We start from the raw sequence: 23740 nt of genomic DNA on the forward strand, positions 1-23740 counted from the left end.
TGAGCCAGGCACTGACCTCTCACTTCTGCTCTAGGACCCAATTGAGCACCCCCACGAGAGGGTTTATTTCCTGCCCTACTTTGTTGGTGCCTCATGGTTGTACCTAAGGATGAGATTTGTGCACATTCATCCATGCACACGGCACGTGTCCACCCCCCATCCCCCATCACCCTGGGTCCCTTCCTCTCCTGACCTCCCTCTGGTTTTCATGAGCTCCCACCCCCACCTCTCTCCCCTTTTTCTCCTCCATCTATGAGAGAAAACATACAACCAACCCTTGACCTTCTGAGTTTGACTTATTTCACTTAAGATGATGGTCTCTAGTTCCATCCATTTTCCTGAAAATGCCATAATTTTCATGTTCGTCTGTGGCTGAATAAAACTCCACCGTGTATAGACACCATTTTCTTTATCCATTCATCCGTTGGTGGACCACCTAGGCTGGTTCCCTAGTTGGCTGTGCGTGTATCACTGAATTCTTCAGGATAAATGTCAAGGAATAGGATAGCGAGGTCATATGGTGGCTCTAGGCCTAGTCTTTGAGGAACCTCTGCTAATTTCCACTGTGGCTGTGCTAATTTACACTTCTGGCAAGGGTAATTGAGCACCACATCCTCTCCAGCATTTATTACTTAGTATTCTTGATGACTGCTGTCCTCATTGGAGTGAGAGAAAATCTCAGTGTAGTTTTGATATGCATTCCTCTAATTGCTAATGATATTGCATTCCTCTAATTGCTAATGATATTGAACATTTTTTCATATATTTGTTGGTCATTTGTATTTCTTTTGAGAAGTGTCTGTTGAATTCATTTGCCCATTTATTAATTGGGTTATTTGATTTTTTTTTTTGTTGTTGTTGTTGTTGTTATTGTTCCAGGAATGGAACCCAGGAGTGCTTAACCACTGAATCACATCCTCAGCCCTTTATTATATTTTATTTAGAGACAGGGTCTCGCTGAGTTGCTTAGGACCTCACTAAGTTGCTGAGGCTGGCTTTGAACTTATGATCCTCCTGCCTCAGCCTCCCAAGCCACTGGGATTACAAGCGTGTGCCAGGCTGGTTATTTGATTTTTCAGTTTTAGGTTCTTGGAGTTCTTTAATGTTTTAGATATTAATCCTTCTAAATGTTTTCCAACTAAATTCAGTGATATTGCTTAAAGTATAGAAGATGAATACCTTTCTTCAGTTGTTACAGGGTCCTAATAGATACCTAAAGGTATTTATTGCTACAAAGCTGAACATAATTGAGGGCAGCTCCTGAATCTGTACTGATTCTGAGAATTTTCATATAAAGGAGACTAAGATGACGTTTGCTTACTCGGATGAGTTTCTTGGTTCACTTCTCGTTGCTCACATTGGGCCTGAGTAGAAGGGTGACATTTGGTGAACTGATTGATCCAAACTGTGCCTCATTCAGAGCTTTGGTCTGCGAGTCACTGGGGTCCTATGTGGAGTGTTCATAGGCTGTGACTTGTCTCTTACAGTCATGTCTTCAGTGTAGGAAGGCCTTTATTTTTTTGTTATATGAATTTAAAAAATGGATGTGGATGTGTTTCATGGTAAAAAGGTGTCGCCTGAGTGTTTCCTCACAGGAATGCCAATCTTCCTGTCCCAAGAAGGCTCGCAGGGTGGTGGGTGGCGTGGGCGGCCTTCTGAGATCCCCATTAGAGTGTTCCAGTGTTAAACACATCTGGCGACCGTTGGTGCAGCCCAGGGTTTTACATATTATATTTCCTACGTGGGTTTATTTACCTCGATTCTGAGGCAAAATAAGATAATGACTGCTTCTATGGCTCCTCCCATCCGGCCACTGTGCCTGTCACTTAGTGTTTACTTTCTGATTCTCTCCGCCAGCTGTGGAGGTGGGTGCTTCTGACCTGACTTTCCATAGCAGGGAACTGAGGCCTGCATAGGTCAAGTACTGACCCAAGGTCACCAAGCTAGGTAGACAGAAACTAAATCACCATGCAGCTCCGATGTGCATAGTAATAATATAAATACTATACAAATGCAATTAGGCCTAAATAAATTCTGAGTATGAACTTCATCCTCATTTTCTGCTTCCCTGACAGTTTTTGACTGCAAAATTGTGCATTTTCCTTGAAAATGGCCTCTGAGTGCAGGTGAATGTGACCCGTGCACGTTCCTCTCTTCCAGGTCACAGAGCTCTGGAGTTTCTCCACCTTCATGAGGGTCACATAGACTACAGAAAGGTACGGAGCCTGGCTCTTTCTCCTCTGCATCAACCTCCACCGTGGGTGTCCAGCAAGGCTGGACAGGCTGATCCTAAGAGCCATTTCATGTCTTTCATATTACGGTTAAAAAGCCACTTGAACCTTTTATATATGTGTTATTATAAAATGTAAATATTTTAATGATGTGATCATAACTTGAAAAGACAAGAGAAATTTTTAAAGGGATGCATCTTTTTGTTTTTATAAAGAGAGGTCATACTTGAGAGAAGCTTTTTTCCTAGTTTCTGTCACTGTTTGTTGTCCGTGGGTTGCATCACCCAGAGGAGCAGGAAGTTTGCTTGTTTGGTTTCGCAGCCCTGGGGATGGCACCCAGGCCAGGCCAGGCCAGCCTCTGCCCCTGAGCACATTGAGACCCCCTTCTGATGTCCTTCCCTCTGTGTTCCTGGTCGACTTGGACTCCTGGTGGCTCGTCTTTATCATCCACCCTCAAATTAGTTGAACCCGTTCTGATCCTGTGCACCACTTCTAGTTTGACAAGCTAAATAATCATCTGTGGTAAAGGTGATTCTTAAATACGAAGTTTGGTAAGGGTGGTTGACATTCCCTCAGGACATCGGAGGTAGACCTGGTGATTTCCAGAGGCCTTGCTAATCCAGGTGGAAAGCGGGGTCAGGCAGTGCAGATCGACTGAATCCCCAAGTCACTTTCCACCAGCAGTCCTGGCTTCCTTAGGTGCCACCTTAGCCAGCCCTCTAGGGAAAGCTGCATTTATATGGATGTTGTCACTGATCTCGATGGAAAGTATGTGGGAAGGAGAAGCAGGAACCTGCCGGCCTCAGCCTGTGACCCGTCGGCCCCAACTGTGCAGAGTGGTTTCCAGTAGAGTTCACGCTGGTAGGATGAGCTTAATGACCCAGGTGTCCCCTGCAGCGTGGCTTTAAAGCCACACACCGAATGTCACCTGTGGAAATGACCAGGTGCCGAGTGCTCGCCCTCCTGTGTGGCGTCTGCATACACAGGGATCCTTCACCCGTTACACCGTCACCACTGAGGCCCTTTCCAGAGACTGACGATGCTCATCTTCCCGTGTGGGGATCTTGCTCTGTTTCCTTCCTCTCATCGGAACCCTTTCCCGTGTGACCTCTCAACTCATCAGTGCAGGTGGTATAACACTAAGGGACGTGGCCTGAAGGACACTTGTTGGTGTAGAGACAGGCCCCACAGACAGGGTGGGGCAGGATTCTCAGGATCTGACAGGTGGGTTCAGGGGTCATCTTGTCAGCACAGTCAGAGGTCATATGCTTCAGAGACTTTGGCTTGCTCAAACCAAGTTCGATCATAAAGTCGATCATAAAGCTGGGAAAATCGGTTCATAAATTTGTAGGAGCTGGGGAAGCCCAGTGACCTCACTTTGGTAGTCACTATTGTCCCCGTTTACCCTTTCTGTATAGAATTCTGAATAGAATGTGGGTGTTAGCATGGAATCAGCGCAGCGTGTTGTCCTCTCCGCCCCTCACAATGGAGAAAACTTTTGTCCTTTCTGATTATAAAGCGGATATGAAGCTCATGAGTTAAAAAAAAATTTACATATATATACACACACACACATATATATATACACATACATATATGCACGTACATATATAAATATCGTGTATTATATACCTCAAAGTAGCCAATATTAGTATTAGTGTCTTGCTTTATTTACATTATTTCGGGTATATTCTTTTTCTCTGTACTTTCTTTTTTTTTTTTTAAATCATGTTATACATAGTTTTGTAACTTTTTTCATTTATTAGAAGATATATTTCAATGTCAGTAAATAGAAATCTTCAGAGTAATTTTAATTATGCACTTTTACGTTATCCAGAGCTAGCATCATTTATTTAACCAATTCTCTATTTTAGCTTATTTGAAATAACACAAAACTGTCAGGCTGAGAACACCAGATAAGTAATTCTCACATTGTCCTTTCCAGGTTCCGACAGGTTATCGTACCTGCCTTTTCATCCTCCCAACTTGGGCGCGTTGGTTTCCCCGAGTCATTTGTGGGTTGGTTGTTAATGTGGTACTCATTACCTTTTAACACATCTCTGAGTTTCCTAATGTGGAGGATATTTTCCCACACACCATAGTATAATAACCCGGATTGGGAGTCGGCATCATAGTAGGACCACTGCCCAATTCTAGGCCCTCGTTCACATTTCACCGGTCGTTCATGGGTCCAGGATGGACTCGGGCAGGAGTGAATGAAGTGTAGGCTGGTTGTCGGTCCTCTTTGGCTTCAGACTAGAGCATCTCCTCAGCCGGCCTTGGCTTTAATAAGTGGGTGTTTTGAGGAGTCCAGCATAGTAACTGTGGAATGCACCTTAATTGGGGTTCTTCTCGTGTGCCTCATAACTAGAGTCCCTGAAGGCCACACCTTTTTGTGAGGCTCTCAGAGGACGTTGAAGATTCGGCATTCTTCTCATTGACGGCATCAGGAGGAATGCACTGCCAGTCTGTCCCTTTGCTGGTACCTTGTATTTCTAACTTCCACGTGGTTCTTCTTTGTATCTTGCGTCTCTTTGCTGAGACTTTGCTTTCTCTCCAGTGTGGTCATATTTGACTGCTGAAACATTATGGTGGCTGCTTGACAGCATTTGTCAGAGAACTGCAGCATTTCTGACATCTCAATGCTGGGTTCTGTTCTGAGGTTTGACACCTTTGCTGTTCCTGGTGTGGTGAATGATTTGGGTGAAACCTGGACCTATGAGTGTGTGGCTGTGGGACTCTGGATCTCATTTAAACCTCCTGTTTCAATTGTGTGCTTCTGACACCACTGTGAGGGAAGGCTGGGAGCGCAGCCTCCACACTCAGCCTCCACCGAGACCGGCCTGGCTGGGGCTGGGGGTGGGGGTGGTAACTGCGGCCTCTCTCTTGGCCTTGCTGATGCGGTGGGCAGGGTGGTGGGAAGGCCTGACTCCCCTGGGCTTCTTCTAACCCCAGCCCAGTGGGGAGAAGAGGGACCCCTCATTACTGCAGATTGGCTTGGGAGCCTGGGCTCTCTTGGCGACCCCATTTACCCCAAGTATGGGCAGGGCAGGACACGTCCTACCTGGTCCCCTCCTCAGCCTCTGAGACCTCACCCCAGCAGGACGTGGGCCTCCTCACAGCCTGGCCAGGTGCAAGTCTGGGCTGCTCACGGGGCCTCAGTGGATGGGAAGGTTGGGTCCACGGTTTCACCTGTGGCGATGGCTGAACAGAGGTTATTAACCGTTTTCTGTCTCATTAGGCTGCTCTTTTCTGGCCCTGTGGCTAGAGGGAACAGGCTTTGTTTGTTTTTATGTCACTGTCCCATGGTGCTCCAGGTGGTGACTCTTCCATAACCCAGTTCAGGGCCCAAGAAGCCAAAGAAAACAAAACCCCAGGGAAGTCGCCATACTGTCACCTGAAGTGCCAATCCTGGCTGACGTGCACTCTGGTCTTCATGGGGAGGCCCTGTTCACTGCATGTCCAGCTTCTCCGTTGTGTTTAAGGGGAGGAGGAGGGAAGAGTGTGTCTGTCACCTATTTTTCTGGAAGCAGATGTCTTGGGGATGTTAATTGTCATCTCTTGGTTAAAGTGGCATCTGCCACGTTTTGACACTGGAAAGTTAATGAGCATTTTCTAGTTTTTAACTCATCAGGGAGTAAGTGCTTTACGGAGAGATTTGGTGAGGCTGAGTAAACATCCCGCCTCTCACCCAACTTGTGCCTGCTGGTTTTAGCACCTATGGGCAATTCGTACCCGAGATGATTGTGGTGACGATGGTTGCCAAGTGGCGTTTCTGATCCTGCCCGTCTCCTGCATTTCTCGGTTGGCACTGTGCTAGAAGATGGCTTTCACTCTAGCTCATCCACTTACCTGTCTCCTCAGGACGGCGGGTTGTTCTTCTACTCTGTGTCTTATAGTACATTGCTATTCTTAGTCTTTGGTACTGGGATTGAATCCAGGGTTGCTCCCCCCCTGAGCCATATTCCTAGAAATTTTCATTTTTTAATTTTGACACAGGGCATCGCTAAGTTGCTGAGGCTAGCCTTGAACTTGTGAGCCTCCTGCCTCCGTCTTCTGAGTTGTTGGGATTCCAGGCATGTGCTGCCATGCCCAGTTTAGTTCTCAGTTGGCTTCATGTTGGCTGTCTAGTCTGTCTGTCCACTGATTATCTATGTCCTATTTAAAACTATAAATCCCATGAAAACACAGCTAATTCTGATTGATCTCACAGGATCTATTTCTAGCCTTTTCTGTGTCTCTATGTGTAACCCTTTTCTCCCCTGCCGAGACGCCTTGCTTCTGTTCTCAATGTTTATTTTCATGCTTAATCTCCTTGCATGAAATTAGCATCTTGACCACGAGTGATCCGTCCCCTCTGCTGTGGCACGGCAGGCTGAATCCCCTGGGCCCAGAAATAGATGAAACACAAAACAAAACAAAACTTCTAAATGACAGACATTTAGAGAAGACATGAGTGCAAGAGGAGGGTAGGAGAAATGACCGATTTCTCCTGCCCTCCCACACCGCCGTGATGGGCACCAAAGGCTGTGACCTCAGAGGGTGTGGGGGCTCCTCCCCACCAGCAAGCAGCAGCCGTCACCATCAGGGTGTCCTCTGATCCAAGTCAGCTGTGACTCTACTAGTTACAAGTCTAGGCCTCTGGAATTTTTGGCAGATTGGCTACAAATTGGGGGTCCGATGCCTCCTCCTCAAGTTGGCACAGGGGCCACAGTGGCTCACAGAACTCGGGAACACAATCCTTACGAACTTCCCATAGCGGGTGTTATAAAGGCCAGAAATCAGTGGCCGGAGAGGAGCGGAAGAGTCCCCAGCACTGAGCCCTGGGCGCTTCCTCCTGGGAGCTGGGGCAAGTCACCTTCCCGGTGCCTGGGTGGCACCTTCCTGTGGCCCTCCCTGTGCACAGCTGTCCGGAAGTTCCGCAAACCCTGTCCTTTGGGGCTTTATGGAGATTGCACTGTAGGCACGGCTTTAGCAGGGATGGCTGTGTGGAAATGTGGCTGGGTGGGAAGGGTGGGACCCGGTGGTGACAGACGGGCAGGGACACCGGGCAGGGACACCGGCAAGTCCTGCCGGTGCTGTTCCTCCACATTCCTCCCTTGCATGTGTGGGGCAGGACCCTTTCTTGGGGGGCTGGTTATCAGGCAGGTAGGTCAGAGGGTTCTTCATGGCCAGATACAAGGTGGAGCCTCTGTGACTTGCCCTGGGGAAGAGAAATGCTAGTTTTTATGGCTGGCCTTTGGGGGGAAGCTATGAGCCAGGAACCATGGACCAAAAATATGTAGGTGAACCTAATGTCGCACAGGAGGAAACAGCATCAACTCCTTCCAGCTTGTTGATTTTTGTTTGTTTTGTTGGTTCTGGGGATGAAACCAGGACCTTGCACATGCTAGGCGAGTGCTCTACCCCTGAGCTGTGCCCACTTTATTGACTTTTTTTTTTTTTTGAGTAGCATTTTCAAATTTGGTAACACTCTTGCTTTTAGGGTTTAATTTTTATTTTTCATCATTGCTAATTTGGTAGCTTAAGAATGGTATGTGGCTATAGGTTTGAGTTAGTATTGTCATCGTAACTTATTAAGTGAGGTTAAACATTTCAAATGCTTGTTGACCATTCCTATCACTTTTGTGAATTATCTATGCTTTTTGCTCACTTTTTTATTATCATATCTATCCTGATGTGTAGGAATCACTCTTAAGATATTAGCACTTAATCTGTCAAATGACTCATGTTTATTTATTTTTTATTAAATTTGTACCTGGAGTTGTTAGACACAGAACTCCTACATTTTTGTGTGGTTAAGTGTTCAGCCTTTTTTGTTATGGTGTCTACCTATATATGGAAAAAACATTTCCCTCCATGCTTAGGCAGTTATTTGCCTAAATTTGTTAGGTTCTTTTTTTTTTTTTTTTTTTTTTTTAGTTATAGGTGGACACGATATCTTTATTTTATATTTGTGGTGCTGAGGGTCGAACCCAGGGCTTCACGCATATTAGGCGAGCCCTCTACCTCTGAGCCACTACCCCAACCCCTAATTTTGTTAGTTATTGACACTCAGCTTTCTAATCCATCCCAGGTCTATTTTGGTAGAGACCGAAATAGGGATCCATCCAGTGACCTGTTTTTTGGTATAAATTCCAAGTCACCTGGGTGAAGCACGGAACCCGTTTGCGGTACATCCATGGTGTACCCGTGCATAGGGCAGTGATGGGGTCATTTGCTGACTGCCTCCTCAGCTTGCATCTGTCATATATTACATAACAAGCTTGAGCCTCTCTCTGCTCTTTTCTATTTCACGGTCTGTTCTTTGGCTCCTGTATCAAACTGTATTTGTTTCTGTAGCTTAAAAATGTACCCAAAGGATTCAGCCTCCCTCAGGACTCTTTCTTCCCAACTCTTTTGCACACTTATTTATTTTTTTCAAAGTTGACTTCAGAATTATTTGGCCATGTTAAGTGACACAGCCACCTCGGGAGAGGAGCAGATTCATCAAGTCCCATGCATGTAAAGCAGTTAGGCCTTAGCTGGCAAGATAAATGTTCTGTGAAGTTAATTATTATTTCTAAGGGACCAAAGTCCAACTGGGCTATCTTTTGGTCGGGGGAGGGAGAGAGTTTATTGATTCAAGTGACTTGCAGCCCTGGGGTGGAACTAGGCCCCCAGGGTGAGTTGTGGTCTCTTTCTCCCCTCGGAGGACCCTGCCCCAGACTTTGTAGCCCCAGAAAGAGGAGCCCATGTTCCCCAGCTCTGGCTCTTAACAAGTGTCCATTTCTGAGCCAAGCACGTGGCAGGGATGAGAGTGCCACCTGCTGCTCCAGGGGTCAGCCCCGAGGGCTCGGGCGTCAGGGCACAGGCTGACCTCGGGAGGAGTGATTCTGTTCTGTGAAAACTGGGAAGAGGAAGCAGGTGCTGCCGTCTTGTCCTCGTGGGTCATGTTCTCGAGGGCCTTCTTTGCCTCCGTTTTTGGTCCACATGATGAGTGAGCCCTGGTTGAAAAGGAGGAGGTTGGGCTGCCCACTTTTCCTCGCCCATTATGCTCCTCCATCTTTGTGAGGATGGTGGAAACTCCTGGGCTAGCCAAGGCAGAGGAGGACACCGTGCCAGGAATTAGGCACTCACTGCTCAGACTGTGAGGACAGAGGGGCAGCCGCGAGCCAAGTGTCCGGAGAAGACGCCCAGAAGTACACGTGGACCTGGCTGCCAGGGACCCGCTCCCTGACTGTTGTCACATGGCCAGGTCCCCTTCCCTAGGCGCAGATTCAACAGGCTTGCACGTGGTGTGGAAAATAACAGGGCTGCAGATGTGGAGCAGGGGTACCGCACTTGCCTAATGTGCCCAGGCCCTGGGCTCCTCCCCAGGAGTACAGCCAGAAAAAGAAAAAAGGAGGCAGCAGTAGCCCCCCCCCCCCCCCCCCCCCGACAGTTGTTGGCCCTGAGACTCCACCACAGCAGTCCTCAGCAACTGCATGCTCTAAACTCTTCCTGAGGACACGGGGTGCTGGAGCACATTAGGGACCTCAGCACCACAGCCTCCAGGTAGCAGAAGCCGTGGGCCCCTGGAGGAGGCAGGGCGGAAGTGCAGTCAGTTTCTAGCCCCGCAGCCTGCATGCCACGAGGGAGTCGGGATGGAGCTGAGCGAGCCACCCGCCAAGGAAGAATGTTGGAAAGGAAACCCGTACCTTCTACTTTCACCTCGAGTTGAAGGGAAAAGGATGTTTTCTGACTCTCCGGAAGCACAAAGTGCATAGTCCTACTCTAATGCACAGGTAGCAACTGTGAGCTGACAGCCTTCCATAGATCCCTACCGACCTAATCTAGTCTCAATTCACTGTGGGTCATAAAATGACCCCACCAGCTCCAGTTCCGTGAAATAGCTTTCAGGAGGTCTTGCCCTACTGGGTAGACAGAACATGAAAGGAAATAGAATTTAAGTAGGTGACTTTTGCTTTTTAATTAGCCCGCTCCTGCTTGGTAGGAAGGAACCTGAAGATACATCCCGGGGTGCTGTCTTGGGTGGAGCATGAGCTGTCATCCCTGATCTGCCCGCACTGCCTGCCTCCTCCCGCAGCTGGAAGTCCACGGGCCTGTGATTCCAAGGCTGCTGTCTGGCCCCCTAATCTCTGTGTTTTCCTGCTCCCCAGCTGTTACTGGAACACCAGGATGCGTATCAGGCTGGGACCGTGTTTCCCGATTCCTTTTACCCCAGCTTCTGCAAAGGAGGTAAGATGATGGCTTGTCGCTTCTGCTTGGTTAATAGGAGTGGAGGTGACCTGAGACATGTTTTCCAGCCAGGCAGTGACTTCTTCCCAGGTTGTTTTTTTCAGTTTACCCAAACTCCCCCCTGGAGCACTGACTTTCTGAAACCCTGAGCTCCTTTTGGATGCAGCCACTCTAAGCAGCCAGCTTACTTTAGTGCTTTGCAGTGTCAGAGACGACATTTTACAGGAGATCAAAGGGTCTGAGTTCCTGTTCCTTCTATGTTGCCTCTTGGTCTGGACTTGGGAAAAGTCCCTTCCACGTGGTGTCAGTCTCTGTGTCTAAGGTAGCAGAGACAATGCCCGCCCTGCCTCGTCACTGCTGTTCACGCAGAGCCCTTTGTCAAGTGCTGAGCAAGTCGAAGGTGCTGCTGCCCATAAACAGGGCTCGGGCTGTGCCCATCAGGCCCCAAGGGGTGTGAGAGGCGCACTCAACTGAGTACTTCAGGGACCTTTAACCAGGTGCTGTCCCAAAGGTGTGGACAGGATGTTGGGAATGGCAGGAGAGAGACCACCAGGACCGTGGGCAGAGGGAGCTGGCAGGCAGCGTGACAAGAGGAGGGCCTCGGCCAGGGTCACCTCACCCCGAGGGAGGGGAGCTGGGAGCCTGAGCACCCAGCCTCACTCTTGTCCTCTGCTCTGCTCTCACGTTCTTTCCACAAGACAAACCCAACCAAAGCCAGGGGACAAAGAAGTCAGCAGAAGCAGGTGACGTTGGAGTCACCAGTAGGCAGAGAGTGGAGAGAGGCTCTGGGATGAAGGAAAGCCGTCCAGCTCCCTGGGACACCGTGCCATTGCGGAAACCGCTCCCAGTTTCAGGATTCTTTGTGGTTTTTTCCTACAGTGATGTCTGTCTGGGTCGATGAAATGTTTAGGGTGACTTGTTCCCATAGTTAGTATCCCAGGCAGTCAAGCTGTGCACTTGTCATATTGGTAAAAATTTTCCTGCCGTTTTTATTCCCCCTGTGATGTCGGGGATCAAACCCAGGGCCTCGGGCATGCCGAGCAAGTGCTGACCAAGAGAGCCACCCCAACCCTGTCATGTATGGTCCTTTTATTTTGCTGGTGGGGTGTTATAGTTCTCCTCCTTTCTAACCTATCATTTCTACTTTAGCATTTCCCAAATTGGATTCATGAGAGCTTGACTGTTCTTGACTTTTTAACTACCCCTTGTGTTTTTTTTTTTTTTTTTTTTGTACCGGGGATAAAACCCAGGGGTGCTTAACCACTGAACCACATCCCCAGCCATTTTTAATATTTTATTTTGAGACAGGGACTTGCTGAGTTGCTTAGGTCCTTGCTGAGTTGCTGAGGCTGGCTTTGAATTTGCAATCCTCCTGCCTCAGCCTCCTGATTACAGGAGTGTGCCAACCCTCCTGGTAACTGTTAAGGCGAGATTGCAATAAATCACTGAGTCGATCTTGGAGCAGGAGACAGAAACTTTATTCACCAGCCAGAAGTCTGGCTCTACCAGCTGGAGGGCCACCAGGAAGGCTGCAAGTCTACCCTCTTCGGCCCCCTCCAGGGGTTGAGTATATCTTTTAAAGTCCAAAACCATATTAATCATAAGTTTCGGGGGTGGCTGGGGTTGTGGCTCAGCGGTAAAGCACTTGCCTGGCATGCATGAGGCCCTGGGTTCAAGCTTCAGCACCACATACAAATTGATAAAATAAAGGTGTTGTGTCCAACTACAACTAAAAAATTAAATAGATATTAAAAAAATCATAAGTGTCTGTTATGATTCAAAACCATAAACATGAGATCTAAAGTCATACGCAGAAAGGGGAATGGGTGAAAATGTCCCTAGTTGAGCACAAGAATGTTTACTGACATCTAGACAATCAATCCCTGACAGGGTACATCGTCCAAGAAAAATGGGAATCAAAGACAGCAGTTTTACATTGTATAAGAAGTAGGATTTTGTGTTGCCAAACAGGCCAAGCTGAGCAACTGTTGATGGGGACAGAGGTGGGGCTTTCCCTGGGAGAAGCGGATTGTGTGTGATGTGGAGTCTCGGGGCCAGGAAGGTGTGCACAGAGGAGCTCCAGCCTGGCACAGGGCTCACTGGGGGCTGGCATCTGGCATGCAGCACGCCCTTGGTCCCGTCTGTGCCATCCACCAAAGGACTGGAGATCTCTGACTAATCTGCAGTGTGGACGAGTAGAAGTCATTCCAAGGAACTACTGCTCTACTAGATTCTGGATTTTTATTGTATCCCGGGAACAGGAGTAGCTCAAATTTCTTAGTTCCAACTTTGAAAATCATTTTCAGAAAAACTAATGACTTAAACTTATATTTAGTTTTTATTTTGGCCATAGCATTAAAAAAAAATCTGAAGTGAGGAATCTGAGCTCCGGAGTGTTGCTTCCAGGTGTCTGGTGACATTGGCACCCTGTGAAGAATCTGTGGCACTGGGGAGTTCAGATAGACTCAGCGCTGTCTTTCCCGCCCTTGTGGGGGAATAGAGGTGATGTGGGACACCCTCTGGCCTACCTCAGTGATGTTTGCGTGAACTACTCATTGGGTCCTGTGACATTTAATGGCAATTGTCATAAATTTGTGCTGAAAGCCTTTGAGGATCTGCTTTTATTCTTTTGAGCTCTTAGGGAGGCTGATTATGATGGATAAAGAAGAGATTTAAAATTCCTCCAAAGAGGAAACTGCATCTGCTTTGCAGGCCTCCTTTGAGCATCGCGGAGAAGCAAGGGGGTCTGTGGGGGGAGCGTGGGGAAGGGACTGGGCAGCCCAGGGGTGGCGACGGGGGATTTGCATGAGACCCTTCAACTTTTGGGAATCCAGAGCCCTGCTTTTGCTTTGTCAGGAAAATACCATGACGTGTCTGAGAGCACTCACTGGACTCCGTTCCTTAATGCAAGCGTCCACTATATCCGTGAGAACTACCCGCTGCCCTGGGAGAAGGTAGGCCCCGCTCTCTACTCCTGAAGAAATGCACCCCACACCTGCCAAGGACGGTTTTGTGCCTGAGTTGACCCCCTCCCCCGTGACAGCTGTTTACCATTGCACCTATAGTGCCCGGACCACCATAGGCACCTAGTTCACACTTGAATTAAGACATGAAAAAATCGGGGGTATGTAGTCGGTCATTTTGTCCCACTGGTAGTGGATCTGAAGGCAGTTCCAAGACACTACAAAACATTTCAAAACGTTCTACTTAGTTTTCAGTAACTAGAGCAAGATGCCCACCTTTAATCTTTTTGTTAAGCCTCAAAAAGGAAAATAAATCAATATCTAAGACATTTTTTATAGGACATTGGTGTATAACAAGCCAAACACAATGACTATAATTTGCTTATTTGGCAGGACACAGAGAAATTGGTGGCTTTCTTGTTTGGAATCACCTCGCACATGGTGGCAGATGTCAGCTGGCACAGTCTTGGCATTGAACAAGGTTTCCTCAGGACCATGAGCGCTGTGAGTACCCATCTCTATGGCTGGCGACTTAGGGGGTGAAGCTTTCGTGCCCGAGGTCAGAAACCTAGGTTAATCGAGTGCCATGTGGAAGCAGACTCGTCGCCTGGAGTGCTCGTTCGCTGTCGGGCAGAGTTCCGTCCTTTCCTGTCCCTTCCTCTGCTCATGATGCCAAGGTGACTCATCCCCAAGGACAGAAGGGCTCACGGGCACTCCTCAGGGCAGCAGATGTTCTGATTCAGTGGACTCAAGCCGGGTCCTAGGAGGGTGTGAATACCGGCCACTGGCTCTATTTCAGAGTCATAGCTCCCCTTTGTCTTTCTAATTTTCTATATGAAAATGCCAGATCTGATCGTGACCTCCCCTGGCCACTCTGCTCCTGAAAAGACCCATCTGGTCATCAGCTGGTACTCATTCTTTTCTGCTGGAGGTGCACTCTGGGACTCTGCTGGAGGTTTGGCAGGTACCCAGGGAGCCTCCGAGTAGCCAGCTCCCCTGCCTAGGACGGGCTGGTGTGACACTCAAGTCCCTCGGAGGCTTCGACGGCAGTTGGTTGGTTCAGCTGTTGCCTCCCTGCTGACCACTGGCTTGTGGGCTGAGGGCTGGGCTGCAGTTCCGTTTCGACCAGATGCTTTCTTTCTTTCAGATGGACTTTCACGGCTCCTATTCTGAGGCCCACTCCGCTGGAGACTTTGGTACTGTGCTCATTGGCAGGTTTCCTCCCGGGGTAGCAGCAGAGCCCTTGTGATGAGGTCATCCCTGAGCTCTGAATATGCTGCTGCTGCTGTGGTTGTTTCTAGGAGCTATGTTAGATGCCGTTCTGTGTTTCACGTTGCGGTAGTTTTGAGTGCAGGTGCGCCTCAGTCATCAGACAGAGGTTTCTAAATAGTTGCATCTGGTTGTTTGTTTTTATTTTAAAAACCATGCATTTTGTCACTGACTTGTGTCATAATTTTAGAAAAACTTTACTTGGATTAAAACTTATTAACTTGTGTCTCCTAATCTGATACTACTACTTTTTTTTTTTAGTTATCAATGGTCTTTCATATGTTTATTTATCTATATGTGGTGCTGAGAATTGAACCCAGTGCCTCACACATGCTCGGCAGGTGCTCTTCCACGGAGCCACCACCTTAGCCCGATAATTCATCTTTTGATTGGTAAATTCCACCTTTTTCTGTGGTAAATTTCTTTCCACAGAGGTAAATGTTAGTTTAAAAGAACACTTATGGTCTATTTTTTTCCTTAAAATAAAACAAAAACAAAAAATCTTTGGTTATATGGATAACTCTTAATGCATCTACTTCATTAGCTTTTAAACTTCATTTATTGATTGATCAATAGATTTTTCATTTTGAGACAGGTCTCAATTGCTGAGGCTGGCCTCAAACACTCTATCCTTCTGCCCCATCCTCTTGTGTCACTGGGATTATAGATGTGTGCCACCGTGCTTGGCTAGATAAGATTTTTTAAAAATTGCTTTTTCCTAGCTGTGTGTAGTAGAGCAATCCAAGTGATTCAAGAGGCTGAGGCTGGAGGATCACAGGTTTAAGGCCAGAGAGACCTTTTCCCAAAATAAAAAATGAAAAGAGAGGGAATAGGGATGAAGCTCACTGGTAGAGCACGCTGGGTTCAAACTCTAGTACATAGCAACGTGAAGGAGTGTTTACCGGCTCTGCAACTTGTGTGGAAAGCGGCGTGCTGTGTTGTCACTCATCTACCAAGTAAATATTCTTCTCATACCACAGGAGGAGATGTGCTGAGTCAGTTTGAATTCAATTATAATTACCTCGCGCGGCGCTGGTAAGAGCAAGCCATATACTTTCAATTATGTGAATCTAAGTGGTGTTTAGGATCTTTCTTAGAAGATATAACTTAAAGTCTAGTTAGGAAACTTCTTTAGGTTTTACTTTCAGTTACCCCTTAATAATTGTTCATATTTGTGGGGTGCAGTGTGATGGTTTGCACGTGCCGACCTGTGTAACAATCGACTCGGGATAGTTAATGTGCCCATCATTCAAACATTTACCAGTCACTTGTGAGACCACTCAGAATCCCCTTGCTATTCTGAAACACGTGGCGCGCTGTTAACTGCAGTCCACCCACAGCGTGACGGCACCCGAGAGCCCGTTTCCATCCTGAACTCTGTACTTGTTGGCCAGCATTCCCCATTCTCAACTCCCGCTCCTCTCCCAGCCTCTGAGACCCTGCTCTGCCCTCTCCTGCAAGATCAGCTTTTCCAGCCTGTACGTGTGAGTGCGATTGTGCAGTCCTTGTCCCTCCGTGCCTGCCTTCCGAGTCCACCTGCAAGGCCACAGAGGCAGAACTTTAGACAAAATATGCAGAGTACATACTATGTGATTCCACTTATCCAAGGTGAAAACCCAGGTACTGTGCTGCATGTGAACACACGTGTATGCAATGAAACCGCTGAAGAGCAAAGTGGTTCAGAGGAAGCCTAGTGCAGCGGTTCCACCAGAGGTGGTGTGATTGGGGAGACGGGAGCTGGTGGGATACAGCAAGCTCTTGCTCAGGGTCATCCCTTCCACAAGGGTTAGAACAGGCACCACTTTCTTGAACTTTCCTCCGTCCACACCCTCTGGTTGATTTCATTCCCTGCTGTTGTGAATGCCACTGCAGTACACACAAGAGTGCAGGTGCCTCTTGGACGTTCTGAAAATTCCTTTTGGTATCTACTTAGAGGGTGTTGTGGGATCATAGGGTGGTTCCATTTTTACTGCATTTGTAAATTTTGAAAGGCAAAGTTGGATTAGAATAGGGTAAGAGCCAGGCATGGTGGCACACACTGGTAATCCCAGCAACACAGGAGGCCGAGGCAGGAGGATTGCAAGTTCAAGGCCAGCCTGGGCAATTTAGACCCCATCTAAAATATAGAAGGGTCTGGGGATGTAGCTCAGTGGTAGAGCACCCTTGGATTCGATCCCCAGTACTACAAACAAAAAAGGTCCAAGTAGTTTTTTCAGAAGTTATAAATTATACCAAACATATAAAAGAATGTGTGTAAGTAAAAGAATAATAAATCATGCACACCTGTAGCTACTGCTCACCTTTAGAAATGGAGCACTAGTGGATCCTTACAAGATCCTATACCTTCTCAGTCATGCCACCTTCTTTCCACCAGGGCTAACTGTTGTCCCAGGCCTCTTAAAGATTTTGTTGCTTTTCTCATAATTTTATTAACATATGTATGTGTCCAGGTGCAGAATATTATGTGGTTTTCACTTTAGATACATGCAATTGCATAGTATATATTATCCTGCAATTATTTTGCTCAAAATGGTCTTTGGGAGTTAATCACATTGATATGACGAGCTCTAGGTCCATTCATTTCTACCACCAGGTGGTCCTGACTGTATGAAGATGTGAATGTACCCAAGCTGCAGCACTAGGACTTTTGACCTCCCGAGGGCTCCTGTGCCCCTTTTTCCTTTTCCTTCAAAGGTGGCTTGTCTATTCTTTGCCTTTGCTTTTCATGTACAATTCAGGACCACATTGACCTGCTCTAAGAAAATTTTGTTGGAACTTTGATTAGATGTTTGTTCAATCTAGAGATGAATTGGAGGAGAATCAGTAATTCAGAAATATTGTTGTCTTCTCCATAAATATATTTTATATTTTAAGTTTTCTTAATTGACTTGAATGTCTCATAACTGTTTCCACCAAGCTCTTATACATCTTATTTGATTTAGTCCCAAAGATTTTGTTTGTTACCATAAATGGTAATTTTTAAGTTACATTAATTGATTGCTGGTATGCAGAAATGCAACTGAATTTTTTGGGGCGCTGGAGGCTGGGGATTGAACCCAGGAGAACTTTACCACTGAGCCACATCCCCAGCCCCTTTTATTTTTTATTTTGAGACAGGGTCTCCCCAAGTTGCTTAGGGCCTTGCTGATTTGCTGAGGTTGGTCTTAAACTTGTGATCCTCAGCATGTGTCACTGCACCTGGCTGCAAGAGATGTTTTAGTTTGATTTTTTAATCTAGCAACATTTCTAAGTATCTTCTATAATAACTGATCTGGTTTTTACTTTAACTCACAATTTATAATCTGCAAATTGAAGGGGCTTGGGTTGTGGCTCAGTGGTAGAGCGCTCGCCTAGCATGTGCGAGGCCCTGGGTTCAATCCTCAGTACCACATAAAAATAAACAAGTAAAATAATCTGCAAATTGTGATCATTTGTTTTGCTTTTTCGATCCATATACCTTTAATTCTTTTTTTCTTGCTCTATCACCCTGGCTAATATCTCAAGTACAATGTGAGATGGCAATGGTGATATTTAACATACTTATTTTTTTCCTGATATTTTAAAAAAAATGCTTTGAAATTTTCACTATTAAATTGCTGTGTATTTTTGTGGATTCCCTTTATCCAAAGTAGGAAAATCTCCATGTATTTCTAGGTTGTTAGTAATTTTTATTTATAAATTAATATCAGATTACATTGAACATTTTCCTGTATTGGTTGGAACACTTATTTCTTATTGATAGGGTGAATTATATTAATCTATTTGCTTCCATTAAATCAACCTTCTTGCCTGGGGAAAAAACTAATTTTGTCATCATGTGTCATCTTTTTTATGTACTCTCTGTCTCCTCGCTGTTTGGGGTTCCTGCATCGGTGTTTGGGGTGAGCTATGTGGTTGCTTACTTCTCCTGTTCCTGTTTGGTTTTAGTATCGAGGTCAACCTGGCTTCAGGAAAGCAGATGGAGAGGGTTCTTTTGGATTTTCAGGAAGCTTGTGTAAGATTCAAGCTTTGATCCGTTGAATATTTGATAGAGTTTTCCTGGAAAGCTCTCTAGTCCTGGTGTTTTTCCTTTGGGGACTTCCAAAAAGTTTCTTCAATAATTATAGGATTTTGGGGTCTTTCAGTTTCTTTGTAAGGAGTTTTGTGCTTTTCTAGGGCTTTTCTGCTTCACCTCGGTGTTTGGGTATTTGGGCAGAAGGTCCTTCACACGTCTTCCTTCTTTCTCGGGCCATGTTTGTACTGATGTCCCCTTTGTTCTCCATCATGCTGTGTGTTCTGCCTTCTCCAATATTCAAACGATTTATCTTCTATAGTATTCCACATTTTTGTTTTAAAGAACAAACTTGATTGATCCTATATATGTTAATTTTCTATTTTATTATTTTCTATTTATATTTTCTTCATTTTACCTTTAATTGGACTTATGTGAAATTTATTGAGTCTTCATTTATAGCCTAGAACATGGTTGATTTTTGTAACTATTTCATGAGACCTTGAAATGAATGTTAATTCTTCATTTTTTTTTGTTTAATGTAAATGGTTATTTTATCAGCTCCTCCTTATTAAATCTACCATGCAAATCATAAGACTTGTAAGTGTTAACTAAGATATTCTTAGTATTTATTTTTTGTCAGGTTGATCTAACAATTACTGAGAGAGAAATTTGTGTTAAAAACTGACCTTGGGATGGTGGATTTCTAAAAATTCTCCCTGTTCCATCAGTGTTTGCTAGTGTTTTAAAGACAATGTTAGGTACATTCACGTTTCAAAGTCTTATATTTTTTTTAATCGATATAAGATTATGCAGCCTAGTGGGTTTACTGTGGCATATGTGTATATACCTAGAAATGTAATTCCATCAATTTCACTTCCCATTGTCCCCTCCTACTTCCTGCCCCAACCTACTCCAATGCAATGGTCTCCCTTCTTTCATGGTGCCCCCGGCCCCCCATTTCACATATGAGAGAAATCATGATGCTTTTCTGAGTCTGATTTATTTCACTCAAAATTATGGTCTCCAGTTCCATCCACTTTCCTGAAAATGACATAATTTTGTTCTTTATGGCCAGCTAAAACTCCATTGCATTTATTTATCTGCCACCAACTCTGATAGCTGGTGAACTGATTTTTCATCCTGATGGGGGGCTCTTCATCCCTAGCAGTGCTTGTTGCCTTAATGTCTAGTCATCAGATGTGCCTATGGTTAGACTGTTGTCTTTGGGTGGTGCTCCATGGTGCTTGGATTACTGGGGCATGTGCTGGGCTCGTGTTTCCCTCTAGAGAGGGTTTTCCTCGGCCTCTGCTGGCCACCTGAGGACGCCTTAAATCACCTTTAGCCCTGGAAGTCTTCCCACTGGGCAGTAACGTGCTTGTGGGGCAAAACTTTTGTGGGCAGAGTGACGTGCGGCTCCCCAGTACAGAGGGTGATTTTCCCCCTCTCCATACCGGGGTGGAGATGGTAGATTCTCGGCTCTGCTGGGTGGTGCTGGTTTCTTTCTTTCTCTCACTCATGGCGGACACCTGGCCTTCTGTTTTCTAGACGGGGTACAGACCTCCTCTGTGGCTCACTTCAGGTGGCTCCTCTGCTCCATCTTCTGCCTCCCACCTGCCATCACAACTGCTAGTCCCTTGGCGGGTGGCCCCAGAGTGGCAGCTGCGGTCCTGCGTGCTTACCTCCCAAAGCTTTCAGTTTCTATTTGTTTTTGGTCTTTGGAAAATATTTGCTTTCTTGCTAGTTTAGTGATTCATTTAAATAAACATTTTTGTTGATTTTTCCCCCTTCAAAATAGCTTGAAATAATTCAAGCTATTTTCATTGGGAAGACCATTCCAGAACTCTTATAAAATAAAAAATGGACTCCCAAATCCCTTCTTTCTCGAAAATATAATTAAGATGTATTCTATTGGTTGTGACTTTTGCCTTGTTACATAGAGTCTATGGATTTTGAATTTATGATAAAAGATTGTTCAAATCTAATTTTAAAATATTGATCTTTTCCAACTAAAATAACTAGCGTCTATATACCCAAAGCTGAACTTAGAGTATGCAGCACAAAATAAGGGAGACACTCTGAAGCATGTTTTAGTAAGGAGCTATATTTGATTTTTTTTTTAAAAAAAATGATTCTTGAGAATAATTTAACTCAAAAAAATGAGGCTACTTTGGGGCTGGGGATGTGGCTCAAGTGGTAGCGCGCTCGCCTGGCATGCGTGCAGCCCGGGTTCGATCCTCAGCACCACATACCAACAAAAATGTTGTGTCCGCCAAGAACTAAAAAATAAATATTAAAAATTCTCTCTCTTTCTCTCTCTCTCTCCTCTCTCTCTAAAAAAAAAAAATGAGGCTACTTTAAAATTGCTTCTTGAAATCTAAATTCACAAAATTATACCCCCTTTGAGTTATTTGTAGTTAGTTTTCAATCTTTATACCTTCATAAATATTTGATTAAGGTGCTGTTTGCTCTGCATCACTGAACAAATTTTTAACTTCTCTGTTGCCTCAGCTACCTCTTATATAAAATGGGGACATGTTAGTACCCACCAAGGTCACTGGTAGGATTCAGTAACCAGTGCACGTGAAAACCCTTGCATGGTATCTGGCCAGAATAACCATAGAATAGCTGTTATTGTTGTTGTCTTCAGCTTCAGAATCAAAACGTCTCTTATTTTATTCTAATGCATTTCTCAGGTATGTGCCCATCAAAGATCTACTGGGAATTTATGAGAAACTTTATGGCCGAGAAGTCATTACCAAAAATGTCATCATTGATTGTACGTACCTTCAGTTCTTAGAAATGTGAGTATAACCCAGAGGAAGGGTCTTTTTTTTTCTTTTTCAAAATTTTGGGCACTGGAGACTGAACCAAGGGCTACTTCACCACTGAGCCTCATCCCCAGCCTTTTTTTTATTTAATTTTTGAGACGGGGTCTTGCTAAGTGGTGAGGGTGGCCTCGAACTTGCAATCCTCCTGCCTCAGCCTCCCTAATTGCTGGGATTACAGGCGTGTGCATAGCTCTCCTTGTGACTTTCTTGTGTGTGAGCTCCTGAGAATGGGTTTTGGTTATATGGATCTGGCTTATTCAGAACAAATGCATCATAGTGGGTCTCTGTGGATGGCCTTTCTCTTCAGCGCTTGCTTCATTTATTATAGAAAATGTGATTTATGATCAGTCCTTGTTTCTGTTGCAGGTATGGAGAGGTGTTAGCCGTTTCCAAGGTAAAGACTTCATTCCTCCCCGACTCGAGGCTTTATGCAGGTGCAGGCTCAGCACCTCGTTTCTTTTTCTTTTTCTCTGCTGCAGCTTTATTCTATGTACTCTACAAAGTCCCCGTTTTTGGTGGAACAGTTCCAGGAGTATTTCCTTGGAGGACTGGATGACATGGTGTTCTGGTCCACCAATATCTACCGGCTCACGAGCTTCATGCTGGAGAATGGGACCAGGTGAGCAGCCGTTACTGTTTCCTAACCTGTCGCTACCTGCCCTGCTACCCTGTTCCCCGCCTAGCTCTCAGGCTTTTCATCTGATCAAACAAACACGGAGCAATCTCGTGAAGTGCTGCCTTAACCTGCTCAAGGAGGAAAGCAAGGAAATCCGGCACCTCAGGACCCTCCTGGTTCCCATCCACTGGGCTTGGCTGACGCCCCTCAGGTTTTAGGAACAGAGAGATGGGTATTGCAAAGTGTGTGGGAGGGGGTACTTGTGAAGGCAGGAAGGATCGCTCCCCCAACCCCCAGGTGGCACCCCAACTGTTTTGGGGGGGATCCATGCTGGGGCCAGCCCACTCCAGGCTCTAGAGGGCTCTACCGTGTGTGCCACAGTCCACTCGACGACCTCTCAGGGTTGAGGGTTGCAGAGGGTTCCTTACCTAAAAGAGGGGAAGCCACCAGACCCCTGGCCACACCTCCTATATAGCACTCTGTGGAAACCTGACACCCGCCCAGATGGGACAGCTGCTGCACCAGAGTCCTCTTCCTCCTCTCCTGGCCATGCTCAGGACGAGAGTTGACCAGACTCGGGCCAAATGCAGGTCAGAGCAGCTGGGACACCTGCTCCAGGCTGCAGCCAGGCTCTCACGGGATCTGCTGTGACCACACCGTGGGCAGCACTGCCCTGGCCCCCTGTGGCCCAGTGGAGCAGCAGGGTGAGACCGGAAGCCCTGGAGGCAGCCTGTGCTGCAGGCACAGGGCCCAGCAGGGAGCCCTGGAGATGCCAACAGCAGAGGATCAGGGATCCTCTGGGCAGCAGCTGTGCCCTGGAGGCTGTTCCTGGACAGCTCTGTAGGAGGCCTGAGTGCCCAGGCCACCAGAGTGGCCTCCAGAGGCACAGCTCCAGAACAGCAGACACTGGAGGGTGTGCTAGGACCTTGAACTCCTGCGGGTATTCATGTGGTGATCGTCCTGACTATAAGTTGTGCTGTTTGGAACGCCCTCTGATGCTAAGTTCAACCTTCAGCTTGTACATAGTAAACTTGTGTTTACGAGTCAGTGAGTAACCACTTGGCTGGGGTGATCTGATACAAATACCATTTTAATAGTGAAATGAACCTCAAGTTAAATTCCCAAGGCCTCACTCCGTGGCTGCGGGTTTTTAAGTGCATTTTTGGAAAGAGGGTGGGCTTTGGAATTTGAGAGAGCTGCCACTCATACCCAGTTATCTGGAGCAAATTGCTAACCTCCCTAAGCCTCGGTGTAAATCAGGGACAGGAATTGTTCTGCCTTCTCGTAGGGTGTGGAGACTGAGCACAACCGCGTCAAGGGTTTCGTGTGTAGTAAGCACTTAATGGGTGTCGGCTACTGTGATTATAGTTAGAAGGGAGTCGGGTTCATAATACCTGGTCACATTAGACTGACCTGCATTTCCCCATTTTATATCACCCATGTGAAACAATCAAGCTGGAAAAACTTTGTGTGTGTGTGTGTGTGTGTGTGTGTGTGTGTGTGTGTGTGGGGCCGGGTACCAGGGATTAAACCCAGAGGCACTTAAACACTGAGCCACACCCCCAGTACTTTTTCTTATTTTTTAGAGACAGGGTCTCCCTAAGTCGCTGATTCTGGCC

General features: G+C 46.3%; 1 protein-coding gene across 3 annotated transcripts in view; it reads left to right on the forward strand.

Moving 5' to 3' along the window:
* Positions 1-23740, forward strand: part of GPLD1 (glycosylphosphatidylinositol specific phospholipase D1) — a 46007-nt gene that overhangs the window by 2256 nt on the left and 20011 nt on the right. For all 3 annotated transcript variants that reach the window (XM_081296040.1, XM_081296039.1, XM_081296041.1), the window contains exons 3-11: positions 2161-2216; positions 10373-10451; positions 13308-13405; positions 13808-13918; positions 14562-14610; positions 15664-15718; positions 21371-21478; positions 21872-21899; positions 21985-22124. In XM_081296040.1, coding sequence (XP_081152166.1) covers positions 2161-2216; positions 10373-10451; positions 13308-13405; positions 13808-13918; positions 14562-14610; positions 15664-15718; positions 21371-21478; positions 21872-21899; positions 21985-22124 — 724 coding nt within the window. The remainder of the gene's footprint in view (positions 1-2160; positions 2217-10372; positions 10452-13307; positions 13406-13807; positions 13919-14561; positions 14611-15663; positions 15719-21370; positions 21479-21871; positions 21900-21984; positions 22125-23740) is intronic.

The sequence above is a fragment of the Spermophilus citellus genome, assembly GCF_964194105.1.
Source record: "Spermophilus citellus genome assembly, chromosome: 5".
NCBI classification, from domain to species: Eukaryota; Metazoa; Chordata; class Mammalia; order Rodentia; family Sciuridae; genus Spermophilus; species Spermophilus citellus.